The following is a 19,398-nucleotide window of genomic DNA, read 5'->3' as shown; positions in this document are numbered from 1 at the left end:
ACTTATGAAATTTGTTGTTAATAATACAACGCAGTTCAAAATTAATAGCAGTGTGCAAAGGTATAACAACAGGAGAAAGGATGATCTTCACTATGCAAGGTTAAATCTGACTTTGGCACAGAAAGGGGTAAATTATGCTGTCACAGAAGTCTTTGGTCACCTACCAAACAGCATCAAAAGCCTGACAGATAGTCAACTAACATTTCAAATAAATTAAAAGAATTTCTAGATGACAACTCCTTCTACTCATTGGCTGAATTTTTAGATATAAATTAAGGGAGGGGAAAATAAACTAACTTAAACATTAGTGTCATGCAATATTTTGTGTAATGTAATATCATGTACAGACATCTTTCATTAAACTGACACATTCCACATCATTACGAAGTGTCGTATTCATGATCTATGGAACAAGTATTAATCTAATCTAATCTAAGGCGATCAATGTTTCACTGTCAGAAAGGTGGAAATAAAATCTAAAACTAATAACATATTTTAGCCTTCCGTAATTACATGAACGTATTTTAATTCACTTGAGAGCTCCCCGCCAAAAATCCGTTTTGTTATCATTTAAAGTGAGAGCAATAACCGAAGAGGAAACAACAAAATCACTAAACGGTCACACGGAGACGACCCACCTCCCCACCACAACTCAGACTGCTCTGTGCATCAGCCCCAGATTTACTAATTTCCGAAACGGGGTAATATTAAGTAGTGGCACCCAGCCACACATCTGTAATGAGAAATGGGAGAAGGTACTATTCATAAGCGACTCAACTGCGCATGCCCAAAGCCGCCCACAACAGCTCAAACGAAACTAATTTAAACAGTTGTCACGCCACGCTCATCAGTGGCAATTTGTTGTTACAAAGCATTGCATAGTCTTCCTAAAGCCTTTGACACACTTTGCTGTTGGCAGACGTTTGTATGAGCACTGTTTTGTTGTTGTATATGGCGCATCTCCTTGGCAACTTTAGTTTTATTTTCTTTCTTTTTTTTCTCCTGTTCATGTTTTGTTGTTGCAGCATTATTCAGCAGTAGTGGGATACAGTAATATCCTTTGTTAGAGTATTGGTTCTTACCAGTCAAAATCACATAAATTTAACTGAAAACTAAAACAATGAAAAATTCCCGCAATTCTAAACAATTCCCGGGTTTTTCCCGGATCTCCCGGTTGTCCCGGGTCATATACACCCTGTATAAGAGGATTAGAAGCCGAAAAAAGAACTCAAGGACAGAAAAGAGGACATCGTTCAACTTCTGATGACGAGGAACGCTTGAATGGAAAGTTGCACATTATCAATGAGCTTCTTGGGAACAAGCATAAGGATTGTGCAGTGTGCTCAGGCAGAAAAAAGGAAGGTGGCAGGCGTGAAACTGTGTATTACTGCGAAACATGCTCTCCAACCTGAAGAGTGTTTCAAAAAATACCACACAATGGAAAGTTTTGTACTGTAAAAGCTTACGTAAATATACAAATGAAAGCACACATTTTGTTTTAATGTATACCCCAATAGTTGGCCAGCAGCCACATTGTTTCCACAAAGAGATCTGCATAAATCTCTGCGGTGCACTGCTGCCCAGGCGTCGGCAATGTAAATAAGAGCGCGCGGAGCCGCCCTGTGTCTGCCTTACGGAGTGCAAAGGGTTAAGCTGCAAATTTTCTTCCTTCCAGGAGTAATGAGTTAACATCCAAAGGGCAATTATCAACTTATGGATACTCTTAATTAAAGACAACACAGTATTACTACGAATTTAGGAATGTGAGTGTATCTCAGATTCTATTAAGCATACTTTTTTATCATGACAGCTTCAATTACTATCCACTAAAGTTCCTTGAAAGTGAAAAATTAGCTAAGTTGTATGGATTGCAGGACATATGTTGTGCTAAGACAAGCTCATTAAAATGCATTTTATTGCAAACACAACTTGTCATTAAAAGTGTAACATACATTTGTTTTGGTACCATTTGGGATTACAGAAACACATGCTGCACAGTCAATTCACAAGAAATTACACCATTCTGTTCAAAATTTATAGTTCAGTAGTGAACTTAGCATATATCAGAAACCGTTAACCTCATGTATTCAAACACTGTCCGAGTCGTTGGAAACATTCAATATCATTCTGCCACATGATGTGAATAAAAGAGATGGCAGAGTGACTCCAGTTCAATCGCTGTATTGCATACAAATATTACAAAATGGATTTTTTGGAAGAATTTGTATTTCTACCACAAGAACTGCAAGCTTTCTGGAACTTTCTCCACAGGTACACTTACTGCATCAAAGTAATGACAAAATTTACACTACAAGATAAAATACCTTTCTAAGAAACAAGTAATATATTTCAATCATTATGTTTCTGCACAGAATAAACAACTGCAACCTGAAACAAAAATCACTGACACTATATCAGTGTAATTAACACTTAGTAAATGTTTGTTGGAGGCCATGTGAGGTTCTAACACCACCCACAACTGAAGTTATTTAAGTAACAAGCAGCCAGTAAGGACAGTTGCAACTGCAGGTAAGTCATTCTTCATTTGGCTGCAAAAGAAATTACTGGGTGTAAGAGAAGATTCTAGAGGGTGCATTTAAACTCAGAAAAAAAGATTATAAAAAACCAATTACATTGACTGAAGTGATATTTATTCGTTATTATACGAAGTAAAAGCTTGCAAAACAAATGTTCTTATTTGGCAACAACAATTAATGGCTACTCACCACACAGAGGTGCTTCAGCAGTCTTTTTCACTGTACCTGTCTGTGACACATTGCCTCCTCTATGTGGTGAGCAGCAATCTATCCTTTCCATATTGTTGTTATTTCATCCTGGACTTTTCTTGTTTGATGCATTTCGCTACTGTCACTATTATGAAGTAGCCATAACAACAAGCTATACTTCTTCTTGAAATTTGACAGTTCTGTGAAACATAGAAGGAAACACATGTTTCAGAAATTTACTCATATTCTCATGTGCTCCTACAGAAAAAACCACACACACACACACACACACACACACACACACACACACACACACACACAGACATTACATGAAACAGCAATGTAAATGGTTACACTTGAAAATGGGAACAAATTTCAAGAAGGGCATCATGCTACATATTATAGTCCTCGTTTCCCAATTATTTTATTATTAAAATACACAGGCATTAATAATGCAAAGACACATCATGAAGATAGTTTCAACAGAAGTTGTTCAAAAGCTTGACAATAACCCGAGATTTCTGGAGCTGTGATGTAAACTTCTTAAGCGGTTTCAATTGTGCTTCCGCACCACATACATGTGTAATACTGAGATCTACAAGAGCAAAGATAAGGTCATTGCCGTATGTCCAAGAAACTGGACTCATTTTATAGAGATTAGTATGATAATAATCTCTAAGTTGGGTTTCTGCAATTAATCTACAAAAACCTACAAATGAAGTTATCACACAGCTAAATAAAATACCTATACCAATGGCATTTTCAGAACCTTTGCAAGGCATTAGGTCTCTTTGTTAATTTATAACTTGGCTGAATCAGTATCCCTGATAATGAACTGACAAACTACAGAATGAATTAAAATAACAAAATATGAATGGGAAACCACAATGTTGTGGTGTGAATGGCATCCTCCCTCCCTTAAGTCCACAACACAAAGCAGATGGTCAAATTAAGGAATAAGAGCAAATGGACACATACGTATAATATAGCAGAGACAATAAATAGCTATTCAAAAACATTATATTGGCTGCTATTAACATAACCATACTCATTAAGGGCCACAAATCAGAAATGCCAACTGTAACTCGTGGAAAACAAAATAGCTCTTAACCCTACGAAACCAAAAAAGGTTCCAGAATTCATATAACATGTAATGCAGGCACTAGTGTGGGTCAGTACCCATGAGGAAGAAGCTTGTAAGCACATATGTACTACAAGCTGAAATAATAGTCATGCACTATCATTTTCAGAACTCATGTAACATTCACAGCTAATATAATTTCTGCACTGAAGGGAAAAATCAGCTACACCTAAATCAAGGAGTTTTGTTGTCTATATCGGATGAACACCACTGCCACGTCATGTTTACTTCCTCTTTTCCACCCAGAATGCCGCATCTCCTGTACAATGACTATGAAGTGTTTGGCGCAACCACACATTCTGCCCCAGTACTGACACCTGCACTGTGAACCTTGTCTGCGAATAATCAATAATCTGCAGGCCAAACCCACCAAGCTGTGTCTTCCAAGCAGTTCTCTGCCTGTGCTGGTACTGTGGAACAGTGGGAGCACAACTACTTAGATTCTTATGGGACATTTCTGGGCTCCATGTGACTGATTGTGACTGATTCATTTTCTCACTTCCCTTTCATGTTCTGCATGTCCCAGGTCACTTCTACTGTTACTAGCAGAAAGTTGGAAAAAATCCTCAGTTTTGAAGCCACCTCAAACATATCACTTTCAGATAATGTAACTGCATTCACCTCCATTGAATTCCAACATTTTTATGCCCGCAACACAATTCAATGCTTTTGTGTTGGGACCACGGCTTTAAAATCATTCAATAATTGATTAACAGTTCATCATGCACTCATCAGAGGATGGACAAAGTGTTCAAAACCAATAATAATAAGAAACAATAAGCAACTCTGACTCCACAAAGAACCACTGTGCACAGTGACTGTATACCATTATAAGGAAAGATAGTAATACAGCACAGAGGTTTTTTTTTTTTCTTGCATATCAAGATTTCACCTATAAACAGCCACCTTCAGTACATGCAGGTGAGTTGTAATGAAACAAACTCCCAGCAGTACATGTCACCACTAGACTTTATAGATTTACAGCAGTAAGAAACTGAGGTGCTTGGTCAGTTTCCTACTGCCTGTGCGTTTATGTAGTGGTCATTGACATGTATTGCTGGGAGTTTGCTGTGTTATAACTCTCTCAAATGCAATGAAGATGGCTATTTATAGCTGAAATCTGAATATGCAAGAATAATAAAAAAAACATTTGTATTGTGACTGACTGCATTATTCCTATCTTCCTCGTAAGAAACAATAAATTGTGTTGAAAAGAGTTATCATCCAGTTAATGGTTGGTAGCTGGTTTTCTAACATGTCTTATTTTACAACCAGGGAATGCTCTTAATGCTATCTACTGACAAAATAATTTTCTGATCAGATACAACATCATAAGCAGCAACTACAGAAGATAAAAAAATCCAGTTATGCAACTCACCTTCTCCCAATGAGTGATGTCTGTCAGTACAGATTCAAATCTCCACAGCTTAGAAAAGGAACAATAGCACGGTTAACTTCAGTGAGAGACCTGAAGTCACAATCTGTTTGTGTAAGTAACGGATTTAGCATAGTTGGTTTGTAGCCTTCAGGTGGTGTGTAGTTCCTGCACAGTATGTAAGCCTCTGTAATGGAAATTTACTTTGTTTAGTGATACAACTGTCGCAAGATATTAATAATACTATTAATTACAATAATAAAAAGGTGCCATCTTAGCTCGCTATACCTTAGAGGAAAGTATGTCTGGATAGTAAAAATATACACAATTTTAAATAGTTAGTTCTCACACTAAATCATTAACTTACAGACCCACTGTGTCAGGAAATATTACTGATGTCTTTCAGTCCACTTTAATAACAGGTAAATAGTTTTTCTTGACACCTTTTTGGAGGACATTTCTCAGGATTTCCCCTGTTCAGCAGTTTATCAAAGTGTTCCACCACATATTTCCATGTCTAAAATACTTTGAAATAATGTACTGATACTTATGCATTTTAATCTCGTCAGAAACTGCGTGTCATTCACATATAAAATTTCATTTGAAGTACTTCCTCAGTTACTTTTTAAGCAATGTTTCTCAGATATTGGGCCATGAAGAAGTTGAATACCCACTAGAATAAATGGATCTCAATGGACGGTAGATGGTGCCTGCTAGAATAAATGGATCTCAATGGACGATAGATGGCAGTGAATGTCCACTGTCTCGTCACGTGAACACACCGGCCAATAGTGTCCCTCAGGGTCAGCATTAATACTGCTGCACCTTGACCGCTGATAGTATTCATTACTATCTCCAGCATACTACTGACTACTCATTGACGACTTTGCTTAGATATTGGATTTCCTCTCTGGTCTTTATTCGGATTGTGGCTCATAACTTGACCTGTTGGCAGCATTGTGTTGAAGGTTCGTTGCATTTCATTGTTTAATAGGTTGCTGCTGACTTGCTCTTGTTGTGTCAGGTCCAGTGTTTGATCAGTCCGGTTGCTCGACTCTGGCATGGGTTTGAGTTCCATCCACAGGCGGTCTTCCCACCTTTCATTGTCACTGTTTCTCTCCAATCTTCTGACATGTGCCCCGGTATCCAGCAACTTGCTGATATAGCAGTTTCCCTTTTATATTTTCAGAAGCATATAATGGATAGCAGAAACATATAAGAAAAAGGAATCAAAAGGGTGCACTACACATTGCTCATTAACTTCCATCGACAAAGCAGATGGATACCAAGTTTGAAAATGATATGTGAAGCTAACAGTCTTAAATATTTGGTGTCATTGCAGCTGAAACAGTTTGGCCAAGAGCAGATTTGGTAATGCCTACATGGAGCAGGAATTATTACATCAACTATTTTCAATAAAACACTTTAAGGACCGCCCACAGCATATCATACTTTGGTAGCTGCTGTTCCATAGTAGTAATAGAACAAAAAGGCTGGCATACTGTTTCTCAGAAGTACTCCTACTTCTGATACTGTAGAACTAAGTACGTAAAAGACGTGTGCCAATGACAGCTTCCTTAAGTATTCACTGCTCTCAATTAAGTGTACACATCTTACATACTTAGTATATAATTTGGCATTTTATAGCAACGCCACGATACATATAAGAAACAAGAGGAAACAGTAAGACTGGAAGACCAAAAATGAAGTGCTCAGATTAAGAAGGGTAGGATGTGAGACAGGGATCAATTTCTTGCCCTACCATGCAATCTACACATCAAGAAAGCAATGATAGAAAGAAAAAGAGGGTTCAGGAGTGGGATTCAATTTCAGGGTGAATCGGTATCAATGGTAAGATTCACTGATGACATTGTTATACTAGGTAGAAGTGAACAAGAATTACAGGATCTGTTGTATGGAATGAACAGTTTAATAAGTACATAATGTGGATTCAGAGTACACCAGAAACACAAAAGTAATGAGAAGTAACAGAAATGAGAATAATGAGAAACTTAACATCAAAATTGGTGATCACAAAGTAGACAAAGTTATAGAATTCTGCTACCTTGGAGCAATATAAATCATGTTGGATGAAGAAAGGGGAACATAAAAAGCAGTCTAGCACAGGTAAAGAGGGCATCCAAGGTCAGAAGAAGTCAACAGGTATCAACATAAACTACAAGTTTTTAAATAAAAATTCCTTAGTAGAATAGGAGTTGCCTCAAAGAAATATTTTTCGTTAACTTTCAGATTTTACTTTCCTGTTTGTCATGTACTTCATGTCATTAAGTAACCAATCAGAAATTTTGTTAGCATCATTAATTACTCCTGTCTGAGCTAAAGACAATTTGGTTAAGAGAATTGAAGATCACGTCTAGTACGGGAAATTATAAATGTCTTTATTCCTTCTGCATGCAATGGATAATTTGCAACAAACCACAAGAGAGAATGTATGTACTGTGGCGGTGTAATTAACATACCCACAGCTTAAACAATTTTCTACAAAATGATTGTGCATGGGACTGTCTTATAGACTTACTGGGCATTTTGTGCCACAAATACTCTTTATTAACCCCTTAACTGCTACTTGTGAGACTTGGCTGTCATGCCTTGGGTGTTGCGTCATCACTCCACTCCCACTAAATTCCAGGTGCTGGATACTTCCAATACTCTCACCATTTCACAGCTTTTTGTTGTGGGCTTAAGAATGGCACCAGGTGAATTAAGAGTATTTATTTACAATATTTACACTATTTTCTGCTGTCTATAACAACACAACAGCCTCACAGTACAGTGCAAAGATAGAGAATCAGCAGAAATTGCAAAATGAACATTGAAATGTCAACTGTCATAACTGCAGCAGTTACAAAGTATGGTGAAGTTCCACTAAATGGAGCAACATCAAGCTGAGAGCAAAATCACTGCAAATTACACCGCCTGGTACAGACCTGAGAAGCGATCAGAGCACAATAATTATTGTTATCAATAACCAAAATTATTGTGATCGCTTCTCAGTTTTAGTTATTGACAACAATAATTATTGTGATTGCTTCTCAGTTTTGGTTATTGATAACTTGATACCAGTGTCTGGGTTTAATTTGTGCAGCACTGAAGATGATCACAATGTGATCGAAAATCGATTCTGCTATCAATAAAACATCAATATTACGACCAACGCTGACCTTCCTTTTAATTTAACATATATGGTCGTTGTGCACACAGCACTCCATGGAGTCGCCAATCAACGAGTTTAGTTGTAGTGTGCTGCAATCAAATGAACCATGTATTTCACCATAGGTAAACAATAAAAAACTTACATCTCAAAACTGTTAAAGCAATCAACTGCACCAAGGGCATATCAGTGCTGAACTGCTGCTGCAGTGAACTGCACCAAGAGCATAATGCACTACAACCCCTGTAGCAATCCACTGCAGTAGAAAGGTTAATTATAAGTTTCCAAATAATACAATTCCACTCACTTATTTACACACTGCGATCTGTATATACCATCCTTACAGAGCGCCATCAGTGACGTGGAATGTGTTAATTTATACATTAATAAGCAGAAGCAGCCATTGCAGGACACCACTTACACACACATGAAACAGTAATGGACTTATAACAGAGCCTTGTAAAATTTTGTTAATGATTACTGCATATTCACGAGAATTTCCTGAGTCTATATTTGTTTAGTCATGTGGCACAATTATTAGGAATTTTTTTAAAATTTAGTACGACATGAACCATATGTCAGGTACACCAACCATCTCATAAGTAACACTTTTTTTTTCTGAAAAAAAAAAGCTTTGATTCACAAAGTTAAATAGTTCGGAGAAGTGACTAAAAAAAAAAAAAAGTAGTTACTGTTTAACTCTTTAGTGGAGTATATGCAGAGATGAACACTTGGGAAAGCTAAAACTGTTGAAATCTGACCTCTGCCTTTTTCAGACAATGAGCTACCAATGCCACTGTTGGAGCATCCCTCGTAGACTGACTCAGTGCTCCATTTTGTCACTTGTTCCTCTCCAAACCATCCAAACTCTGCAGAGGCTCTCATATAATGCTGCATGGCTAACATTTGTATGAAAAGTAAATAGCACTACACACTTTTCCTGGAGGTGTTAAGTCTGCAGCATCAATGGAAATGTACAGAGAGGAATTAGTGACAAGGCACACTCATGCCTCACTAATTATTATTTAATGTTTGTAAAATTTGGTGCATGAATGTGTATATGATGGCTTGTCAACCTAGCCGTACTCCAAAAATTCAAATGTTGATTTACTAAATAGATTATGAGAGCACGCCTTTAAAAAAGTATTCTTATTATAATCACTTTTTTTATAAAGTTGCCAACAAACAAAAATGGCCATTGCTGCATTTTTGACATCACTCTGCTGTGTGATACATTTGGTCCTGCTGTCCATAAAAGCTTAACAGTGCTCTCCAGGAAAAACCTAACAACTGCATCAGCACCCTTATTATCACCAGCACCCTTATTATCACCAGCACCCTTATTATCACAGAAATGTTCCTTTAAGGGACTAAGTCACAAAATCTTATAGTGTCAAGTACAGGTTACATAGGGGATGTCTCACCACCTTACATTTCAGATCACAGATTCACTATTATCCTTAGTATACACAGTTGTACGTGCACTTGGGCTGTCATGAAGCAAAAGTACTAATTGTGATAAAGAGCCCTGAATGTCCTGATAGGATGGCAGCCTTCAACTGCTTTGACAAGGTGTCCCAGCAGCAAGCTCTAGTTCCAGTCTCTCTCACCACTTGCACATACATCATAATGCCCTTGATATCCCAACATATTGTAGCATGACCTCCCCAGTGGATGCCTGCTTCGTGAATTTGCTTGAGTAGATACAATGGGTGCTTCCACTTACTCACTTATTACTTGGTTCATAGTAGTGCATCCAGGACTCATCTCGTATCAAAGATCAAAAAAGACTCTTTTTCATACAGCTTAATGGTCTGTGTTCTGAGATACTGTTTACTGCTAAGCTTCTAAACACAATACAAAGTCATCAGAATCCATTAGTTGCACACGTTCCTACAGTCAAGGTCCTTGAGGATGACATTGTATACAAAATGGATTCTGCAGCAATTTAATAAACAATGATGCACTTGTTGGCATAAAGTCACTGATAAATTTGCTGTCTTAGTCCATGCAGACACACTGGTCTTCTATTCTACTGTTTATACAGATAACATAATATCTTCCATTTGTGTAAGCTTTCTACCCTTTACTTAAACAATTGTCTCCATACTAAAATATTTAATCTGTTGTAGATTTCAAATTTTTCAACTCCCTTTGAGCACAAGGAAATAAATAACACCTTGTTGTTCTTCTATAGTGGACAATGCCAGTTGTACACACTACTGCGTACGTGCTACTCAGTCATCTCTAGACCTATGCACAATATTGTTAAGGAACTAATGCTAGTCCTGAAACACATTTCCTTGTGTGTACATATCGATGAAATTTTCTCCTGGCTGTTATTGCTTGGATTACAATATCCTTTTATTCCACAGTCACCATTGCTGCACATTTTCAGCTGTTTACCAGTTTTCAAGTTGTTGTTTAATATAAACCATCAACATACATGCATACATACATGAGCTAAAGTCCTGGTGTGGAGTTTCTTAAACCAGTGTGACGCAGCATACAACTTAGAAGTGTAGTACACTCTTACTTTTCTAATTGGTAACTTCAGTTTCTTTTCTGTTCAATTTCACTGCCATAAATGTTCTACACGTTATGTGGGAACTCTAAACAAGTTGAACATACCAAACAACCACAATAACATATAATCCTTTATATTATACACTGTAAAAGTGGGAAACTTTGTGACATTTTAGCACATTTTGTGACATAACATTCAAATGTTTATTGCAATATTTAATTTTCACATATATGGAATTTTATAGCATTTATCTTACAATTTTGAAGATATAAAGTTCTCATGTGCACTGTTACAAAATTAGCTCCAGTTCAGGACAACACTGTGTCATGGAGTCACATATCCTCAAGTACCCGACCCTTGCAGCATGTGGTGTTAGAACCCCATAGTGCATTGAAGTCCCTCAAAAGGAGAAAGCGTCTGGGTAGTTCATCAAGATGAGTAAGGACCCCACTATCAAGAGGCTCATGGAGTGGTAAGTACACAGAGCACACTGTGATGTCAACTTGGGCCACTATCTGAACAGCAACTGCTTGTAGTGTTGTCAAGGGAATAGGTGAGGAGTGAAAAGCGTCCCTTACGAACATTGCAACCCCACCTTTTGCCCTGTCACCAGTAAGGCCGTCATTTCTATAAAGGTGATGTCCTCCAAGTACAGGTGTGTCAGTCTCTTTAAAATGAGTCTCTTGAAGGCAGAAGCAAAAGGATCTGACCTGTACAAGAAGCCTCAGTTCCACCAGATGAGTCCTGTATCCATTTAGTGTGGCGCACGAAATGTGTTACCATTTTGTTTTTGAATATAAACTTTATTCTCAATACAATCTGAAAGGAACATATACTACAATGAAGAGCCATCCATGGAGATTTGTTCTAAGTCAGCACATGCTCATATGTCCACCATTTTGTTTCCTAACTTCCTTCAAACGAAAGTAATTACCCTACGACACATGTCTTCCATAATTTCACTGCAAGCTTGAAGAATAAGTCTTCTGAGCTCCATTAAATCACATGGACATTTCGGGAAAATTTTTTCCTTTAGGTACTCCCAAAGAAAAAAATCACATGGGTTGAGGTCTGGACTATTGGGGGGGGGGGGGGGGGGGGGGGCAGTTTTGTCCATCATTGAAGCGACCTGGAAACCTGAGTGAAATGATCTGCATGTCGAAATGCTCGTGTAAAAACTCCAACACAGTGTTTGCAGTATGTGGCCTTGCTCCATCTTGTATGAACTACTGCGTATTGAAGGGCAAGGCAGTAGAAAGAAGCTATTGCAAAGCATGCTCAAATAACACTCGTCGTTCACAGTTTCTTCACAGAAAAAGGGTCCAATAAGTCCGTGACTGGAAATTTCTGCCCACGCTGTAATCCTTGGAGCATAATGTTGTCATTCATGAAGCACTTGTGGGTCTTCAGTGGCCCAAAAGTGTCCATTTTGTTTGTTAACCACACCGTCTAAATGAAAATGTGCCTCGTCTGAAAACCAAATGTTGCTCAGATTTTCTTCCCTATCCTCCGCCCACTGAGCAAACAATAGTCTCTGCTGCTTGTGTTCTTCAGTGAGCTACTGTGCACAGGTCATCTTGTATGGGTACATATGGAGGTCACTTTTAAGAAAGCATTGAACGGAGCATCTGGATATTCCCAGTTGCACTGCTGCCTTTCTACACGATTTCCCGGGACTTCTCTGTACAGCAACTCATACCGCTTCAATATTCTCTGGTGAACGAAGTCGCTTCGCTTCCAATGTTGTTCCTTCCTGTACAAATTTATCGTATAACCTGTGGATGGTCTTCTTGCAAGGGACCCATTGTGTGTTAAACTGTTGTCGAAAACGCCTCTGAGTCACAACAAGGCTTTTCGTTTCATGAAAAAGTAACACAATTGCCGATCGTTGCTCTGTCATCAGTCTTCCATTATCAGCCATTCCTGCTTACTAGTCTCCTAGCGGCAGTATCGTGAACTACACGTCATTTTGTAACTCATTTGTTTTTCCAAGCTCTGTGGTACTGCTGTAGAGATCCCAGCGGGATATCTAATGTGCTTCGTAAATGTGAAAGAAACAATTGGTAACACATTTCTTGTGCCACCCTGTATATTCCGTTGAAGTGTGGGAGCCAGTTCACCAATATGGACTTGATTTACCCCTGTCTTTGTGCAAAGGTGGTGAGGTGCTTGTAGAGTGAGGTGGGGTTTTGGGGCTGACTGGGTCTGGTGATGAGGCATCAAAAACCATGATGTCGTCATCATCAGTCAGATGTGCCAGAATGACGTCTGATGGCGCCCAGGTCAGCTTTCAACCCGAACGTTGGGACCCTTTCTCTGATCCCTTTCCCATCAAGGATGAGGAGTAAAGGGGGCTGTGAGAGCCACTTTTCTTCAAAGAAACTTGGCGTTGAGGGACACTCTGCTTTTGGGGTGCCTTTGGGCTGTGCACTGTGGAAGCATTGTTGGTCTCTTCCATTGTATCTGTTTGAATCGCTATGTCTTTCACTTTACTTTGGCACATACAGGTGCAAGTACAGGTGCTAGAGATGGATAAGGGAACACTGGATGTCGTCTGAGTCAAAGTGTCGACCTTAGTAGCAGGTTTCTGCACTGACGAAGCACAAGAAGTGGCAAAGACAGGGGGTTTAATTGCCTGATAGTCCTTTTTGGTTTCTGTGTCAGGGATCCTCTTGGTCACTTTGATTTCCTGAATTTTGCGTTCCTCTGCAAAAACAGGGCAGGCTCAGCTGCCGACTGGATGGCTTCCAGAGCTGTCAATAAAGACTGCTGGAGATGGACAGTCCATCCCAGCTTCATGGGCTGCCTTTTCACACTTCCCACAAGTCTCTTCGCCTCTGCAGCTCAGCATTCTATGGTCAAAACGCTGGCATTTGAAGCATCGCATAGGGTTAAGGGCTGAACTCTAAGTCGGAGGAAACCTGCCATGATATGTTCAGGTAACACTGGAGAATTGAAAGTCACAATAAAAGTGGCAGTCTTCTCAGTCTCTCCATTGTTCTTGCGTGTTCTTTGTTCGACATCTGTGGTGCCCATTCTTGTTTGAGTTCAGCAACATCTACATCCCTAATATCACGGAAGGTCATCACACATTTGCTGGAGTTATGGGAGTTACGCAACTCAACAATGATGTCGTACTCACCCAATTTCTGTGACTTCTTAAGGAGTTCCACCTGCTTTGCCCAGTTAGTCTCAACAAGCAAGGAACCATTGCGCAACCGCTTAATAGACTTTAGGGTACCAGCCAGCCCTTCTAAGCCTTTATGGATATAGGAGGGGGACACTTTTTCAAATGCCCCCTCCTTCCTCTTGATCACTACAAAGACACTGTTATTCATGACTCCTGGAGTTCCATTACTGACAACAAGTTGATTATCAGGATGACTAGCCACCCTCATTCTTTTTTATGTATGGGTGTGAGACCATCCTTTCTGCTGGGAGGAGAAGAACAAGATTTCTAGAGTTTCATCTCGGTCCCATGAGCAGCTAGGAAAATAAGGTTCCACTCAGACAGAGCCCCGCATGCCTAAGTAAGCCTTATACAACTAAGGTGCGGCAGGTTCCCCAGAGATTGCTTGCTAATGACTGTTCCACCTCAACGGCCATGCATCTCATCAGCGCGCAGCACACCTTGAGACTGAGGTTTTTTTTATAGAGGTTTATTCCATCCTTGTAATCCGGGCAGTCAAGCCAAGATCCCCATTCCCTGTGATACACAACATTCCACTGCCATGCCGCATGGTGGTTGTTGAAGATGCCCAGACTTTACAGCGTCAGGGAACTGGCAGTGCTTACCAGTCCACAGCTCAGGAACCCCGGGGTGAGCAAGCCCGTACCCAGAAAATGAATCCCAAGCCCGGGGCAAATGAAAAGGGTTTAATTAAGGTTCTAAGAGAATAACTTTACCACTACACCTGTTACTGCTTGCCTTGGAAGAGCTTGAGATCTGCCATCACAAATATACCTACAGCTACACCTATTGCTACTCCACAATTCCACAGTGCTCCTACTGACATGTGCGTGTCTTAGTAATCCTCATGTCTACATATGTCCATGTGGTGTGCATCATTTATTTATTTGTTGTTTGCTGTTGTGGTCTTCAGTCCTGAGACTAGTTTGATGCAGCTCTCCATGCTGCCCTATCCTGTGCAAGCTTCTTCATCTCCCAGTACTTACTGCAACCTACATCCTTCTGAATCTGCTTAGTGTATTCATCTCTTGGTCTCCCGCTATTTATTTATTTATTATCTTATAGTTTCTCTTAATTAAAGTTTTTTCATACCTATCATCCTCTATTATGTAGGTTGACACTTCTCGTTAGTCTTATACTTTCCTTTTTGGATCTATTGGTATTATTTTGACATTCAGAGCATCCACCTGATCTTAAAGGCAGAAAGTTGAGTTGTTTTTTAGAGATTCTATGTGCAATAAAAGTAACTGTAGTCCATAACTTCTGATGATTTATAACTGCTTGCAAATCACAGTCTAAGAAATTGGAGCAACTGGAAATGGGGGCAACTGAAAACAATATGATCAGTGGAAACTTCCTCTTCACATTCACAGATAACTGTGTGCATGACATACTTATCAGGAATATTTATTTATTTATAGTCCCTGGCACCTTGTGGTGTACAATGTACAAAAATATAGGATATGGTTTATAGTAGCTGTGTGGCGACTGTTTCATTTTTTTATAAGACATAAAACAAACGGTATTAAAGTGAAATATTTCCAAATATAAGTGAAATAATGAAAAGATCGTATGGCATTTATTGGCCGGGATATCCTCTTAGGGGTTCGACCGCCGTATCTCAAGTCTTTTTAGTTGACACCACTTCGGCGACTTGCATGTCAATGATGATGAAAATGATAATGAAGGACACACAACACCCAGTCCCCTGCCGGGAATCGAACCCGGGCCCCCTTGCATGGTAGGCGGTAATGCTACCGCTGTGCTATGGGGGCAAACTCCAAATATAGATCACAGCCTGTTAAAACATACAGCATACCTCAAATAGGGTGCAGCATACCTCCAATAGTGTTAATGTCACACACACACACACACATACACAGCCTGTTCTTAATGCTTGGGAATATGCTACAGACCTGCCTTTGGTGTCTTATGGTACTTTTATTGTCCTATTGAGGCTGCCATTCATCTAAACTCCACACTTGTAAGTGTCTTTTATTAGAAATACGAGCTCTGTGATCTCATACACTCAAGCACACTGTTAGTATGCCAACCAATACAATGCTGTCCTGTAGCATATCATGATACCCTTCGGGCATATCCCAATAATCATTAGCAGACCACCAACAGGCGTTGTGCGAAAGGTACCTGTTATCCACAGGAGACTGCTCCAATACATTTGTTACAGCACTGTAACAGCAGTTCACAAATAAGGAATGCCTTCCACGATTGAAACATTTAAGAAAGTTTAAAGTTCTTTTCAAATCTCATTGCATGAGTTAGTTACTGTGATTCAATAATATCCTTCGACAAGGGATATAAAACACTAATGGTGACATTTTAATCCATTGTGCATAATGAACTTCACCCACTCTGTCATGAGGTAGTACTAATAATGGGACAATCCATCATCATCAAGGGGAAGGAGTAATCATCAGTGAAGTGAGCAATAAAGACAAATAATGTTAAAAAAAAAAACACTTGCCAATATTCTGCAAAATTATATTTATTTGATCAAGAACTGGCTTTTGACTTCTCAGGCCGTCTTCAGATGACAACTGGATGTTACAAACGCAGATAACATGGCATGCATCTTACATAGATATTATTTACACAGATGACAGAAAAATGTTAACATGAAGTGTTTACACAGGAAAGTATCAAATTTCGTGTCACACACAAAACTATGTATATTAATTAAAAAAGAAACAGTGGTACTTCTTGTGGAGATAAATTTAACAAGTGATGAAAAATAATTTAGAATTTAAACAATAGAAAGATCAGATTAGAATACCAAATATGTTAGAAAAAGAGTAGACTGCTACTGACTTTAAGATGACATGTAGAGTTACAGATAAGCACAACAAAAAGACTGTTACACATTTAACTTTCAGGTAAAGCATTCTCCAGAGAGGGGGAAAGAAAGAAAAAAAACATGACACACATTCATACAAACAAGCATACATCATGCACACATGACCACTATATTCAGCAGCTCAGACCAAGCTCTGGTCCAAGCAGCCAGAGATGGTGGCCACATGTGCATGAGGTGTGCTTGCTGGGTGAAAGTGTGTGTGTGTGTGTGTGTGTGTGTGTGTGTGTGTGTGTGTGTGTGAAGCTAAAAGTATAACAGTCTTTTCGTTGTGCCCACCTGCAACTCAATTAATAATTTATAGTTTCAATCTATTATTAGTAACCAAAACTTAATTTACAAGAAAACTGAGTTTGATTATTTAACATTAAGCTGGCATTCTGTGATTTCTGTTCATTGATTTCCAGTATTTCCAGCAGGATCACCTTTCTACTTTTGTTTACAGAATGCAATCTTTCACATTCTATTAGGGAAAGGCAAATAGAAACAAGGCAGATGGGTAAAAAGTAAGTAAATTGTTCACCATTTCAAAAGTAATTGCCATAACTGTAAGACAATACTTTCAATGCCTTCATGAGAAAATGTTTGCACTTGCCGACAGAACCATGATTGTATCCAGGTATGCGTATCTTTGTCTGAAGCAAAGTGGGGCCACGAATATCTTTTCAGGGCTCCAAAAATGTGGATTTGCATGACTAGAGAACAGGACTGTGTAAGGGCTTCCCAGAAAAATTTCTGCAGCATAGTTGAAACAACCTTGGCAACATATGGATGCATGAACAGTTTGCAAAAACTGAGATGCACCATCAAGTCCCAAGTGCATTTAATAGAGCTGGAGTCACTGTAAACTTGGTGAAGCCAGAGTTTGGAAAGAAGTAAATAAATTTTCTCAGACGTGTGATTATGTAAAAAGGGACTGAACCTCACCCACAGAAGATGAAGATAACTGAGAACTCCCTTGTATCGACATATCAAAACAGTTGCCATAGGATTTGATGTGTTCTACCATCGCTTTTCACAAGATACAGCATTTTGTCACCTTACCTATTGCAATTACTAATGGAAGACATAATAAGAACCTGGGGAGCGGAGCAATAGTAAATTTTTGAAGATATATATTTAAACCTGTTATTAGCATCAATTCTAAACATCTGGATTTGACACAATGATTTTACATGGGATCTGGCAGCAGGAAATTTAATATCAGTTACCATCTACTTCAAACTACCAGGATGATGGTTAAAGTGAGCACTGCACGAATTCCATCACCAGCAAAGCACAATACACTGTTACTAAGATAAAGTGTTGTCCATCACTGGCATTTTAATAAGTTTCAACACTATCTGCTTGGAAGACATGTCACTGCGTGCACAGATCACAATACATTAATATTTTTGATGAAATATAAACTGACACACAAGTGCCTGACAAGATGGGGACTCACACTTCAACAGTATGACTCTGAAATTGAATATTTACCAGGAAAGAGAATATTATCCCTGATTTGCACTACAATTACGTGAAAATCTAGAAGTAAATACAGAACAACCAATGGTGAAAGAAATTTGTATGAACAACATCAAAAGTGTAGCAAGTGTGAAAGACATTAAGAAGTTACTGAGGCACATTAATGTTGAACAAGGTGCAGAAGAGAGCTTGAAGATGATGAGAGATATCTTAGAACTGAAGATCCACACCTATTAATGTAAGCATACTGGATGACACATATGAATTCCGATCACTGGAGATTGTGGACACCAGGCACTGCAGTAAACACATGATTTTTAAAAACTTAGCTCATAGGGTACATGCAGTGCTGGAATGTGAGCTCTCTGTCACAAAACAAACTTGCCAATTAAATAACACAAGGGATTCATGTATCATGAGACACCTGATAAACCAAGACAGTTAACAGCACTGGATTTTTTCATCCACCAACAAAAGATAAAAAACACGTTTTGTAAGTACTAATAGAATGGTAATAGTGAAGGTGAATGATCAACTTCAATTTACTGGGAGAAATTTAGGAAAGTGCAGCTCATTCATGACCAAGACCACATACAGAAAACTAGTGCGATCCATTCCTGAGTACAGCCCAAGTGTTTGATATCCCCACCTGTGGAAGACATCAAGTTAATTCGAAAGCAGGCTACTAGATTTGTTACTGGTAGGTTTTTATCAACACATGAGTATTACAGAGATGCCTTGTGAAATCATATGGGAATCCCTGGAGGGACGATGCCATTCTTCTCATGGAATATTATTGAGAAAATTGGTTTTAGAGAACTAGTATTTGAAGCTAACTGCACAACAAATCTACTGCTGTCAATGTACATTTCACCTAAGGACCACAAAGATGAGATGAGATAGTTTGTATGGTGGCATATAGATTGTT

General features: G+C 38.9%; 1 protein-coding gene across 7 annotated transcripts in view; it reads right to left on the bottom strand.

Moving 5' to 3' along the window:
• Nucleotides 1-1,898: 1,898 nt before the first annotated feature.
• The window catches only part of LOC126341963 (putative tRNA (cytidine(32)/guanosine(34)-2'-O)-methyltransferase), a 61,888-nt gene continuing 44,388 nt past the window's right edge, over nt 1,899-19,398 (bottom strand). For 4 of the 7 annotated variants that reach the window (XM_050001820.1, XM_050001818.1, XM_050001815.1 and 1 more), the window contains exons 6-8: nt 5,246-5,429; nt 2,634-2,926; nt 1,899-2,549 (exon numbers count right to left, since the gene is read on the bottom strand). In XM_050001820.1, the coding sequence (XP_049857777.1) occupies nt 5,269-5,429 (161 nt within the window). In that variant the 3' untranslated portion in view covers nt 1,899-2,549; nt 2,634-2,926; nt 5,246-5,268. Of the gene's footprint in view, nt 2,550-2,629; nt 2,927-5,245; nt 5,430-19,398 lie in introns of those variants that run through there. The other 3 variants (XM_050001819.1, XM_050001816.1, XM_050001817.1) reach the window with 2 other exon arrangements.

The sequence above is a fragment of the Schistocerca gregaria genome, chromosome 1 (assembly GCF_023897955.1).
Source record: "Schistocerca gregaria isolate iqSchGreg1 chromosome 1, iqSchGreg1.2, whole genome shotgun sequence".
NCBI lineage: Eukaryota > Metazoa > Arthropoda > Insecta > Orthoptera > Acrididae > Schistocerca > Schistocerca gregaria.
This window is presented reverse-complemented; position numbering and strand designations above follow the sequence as displayed.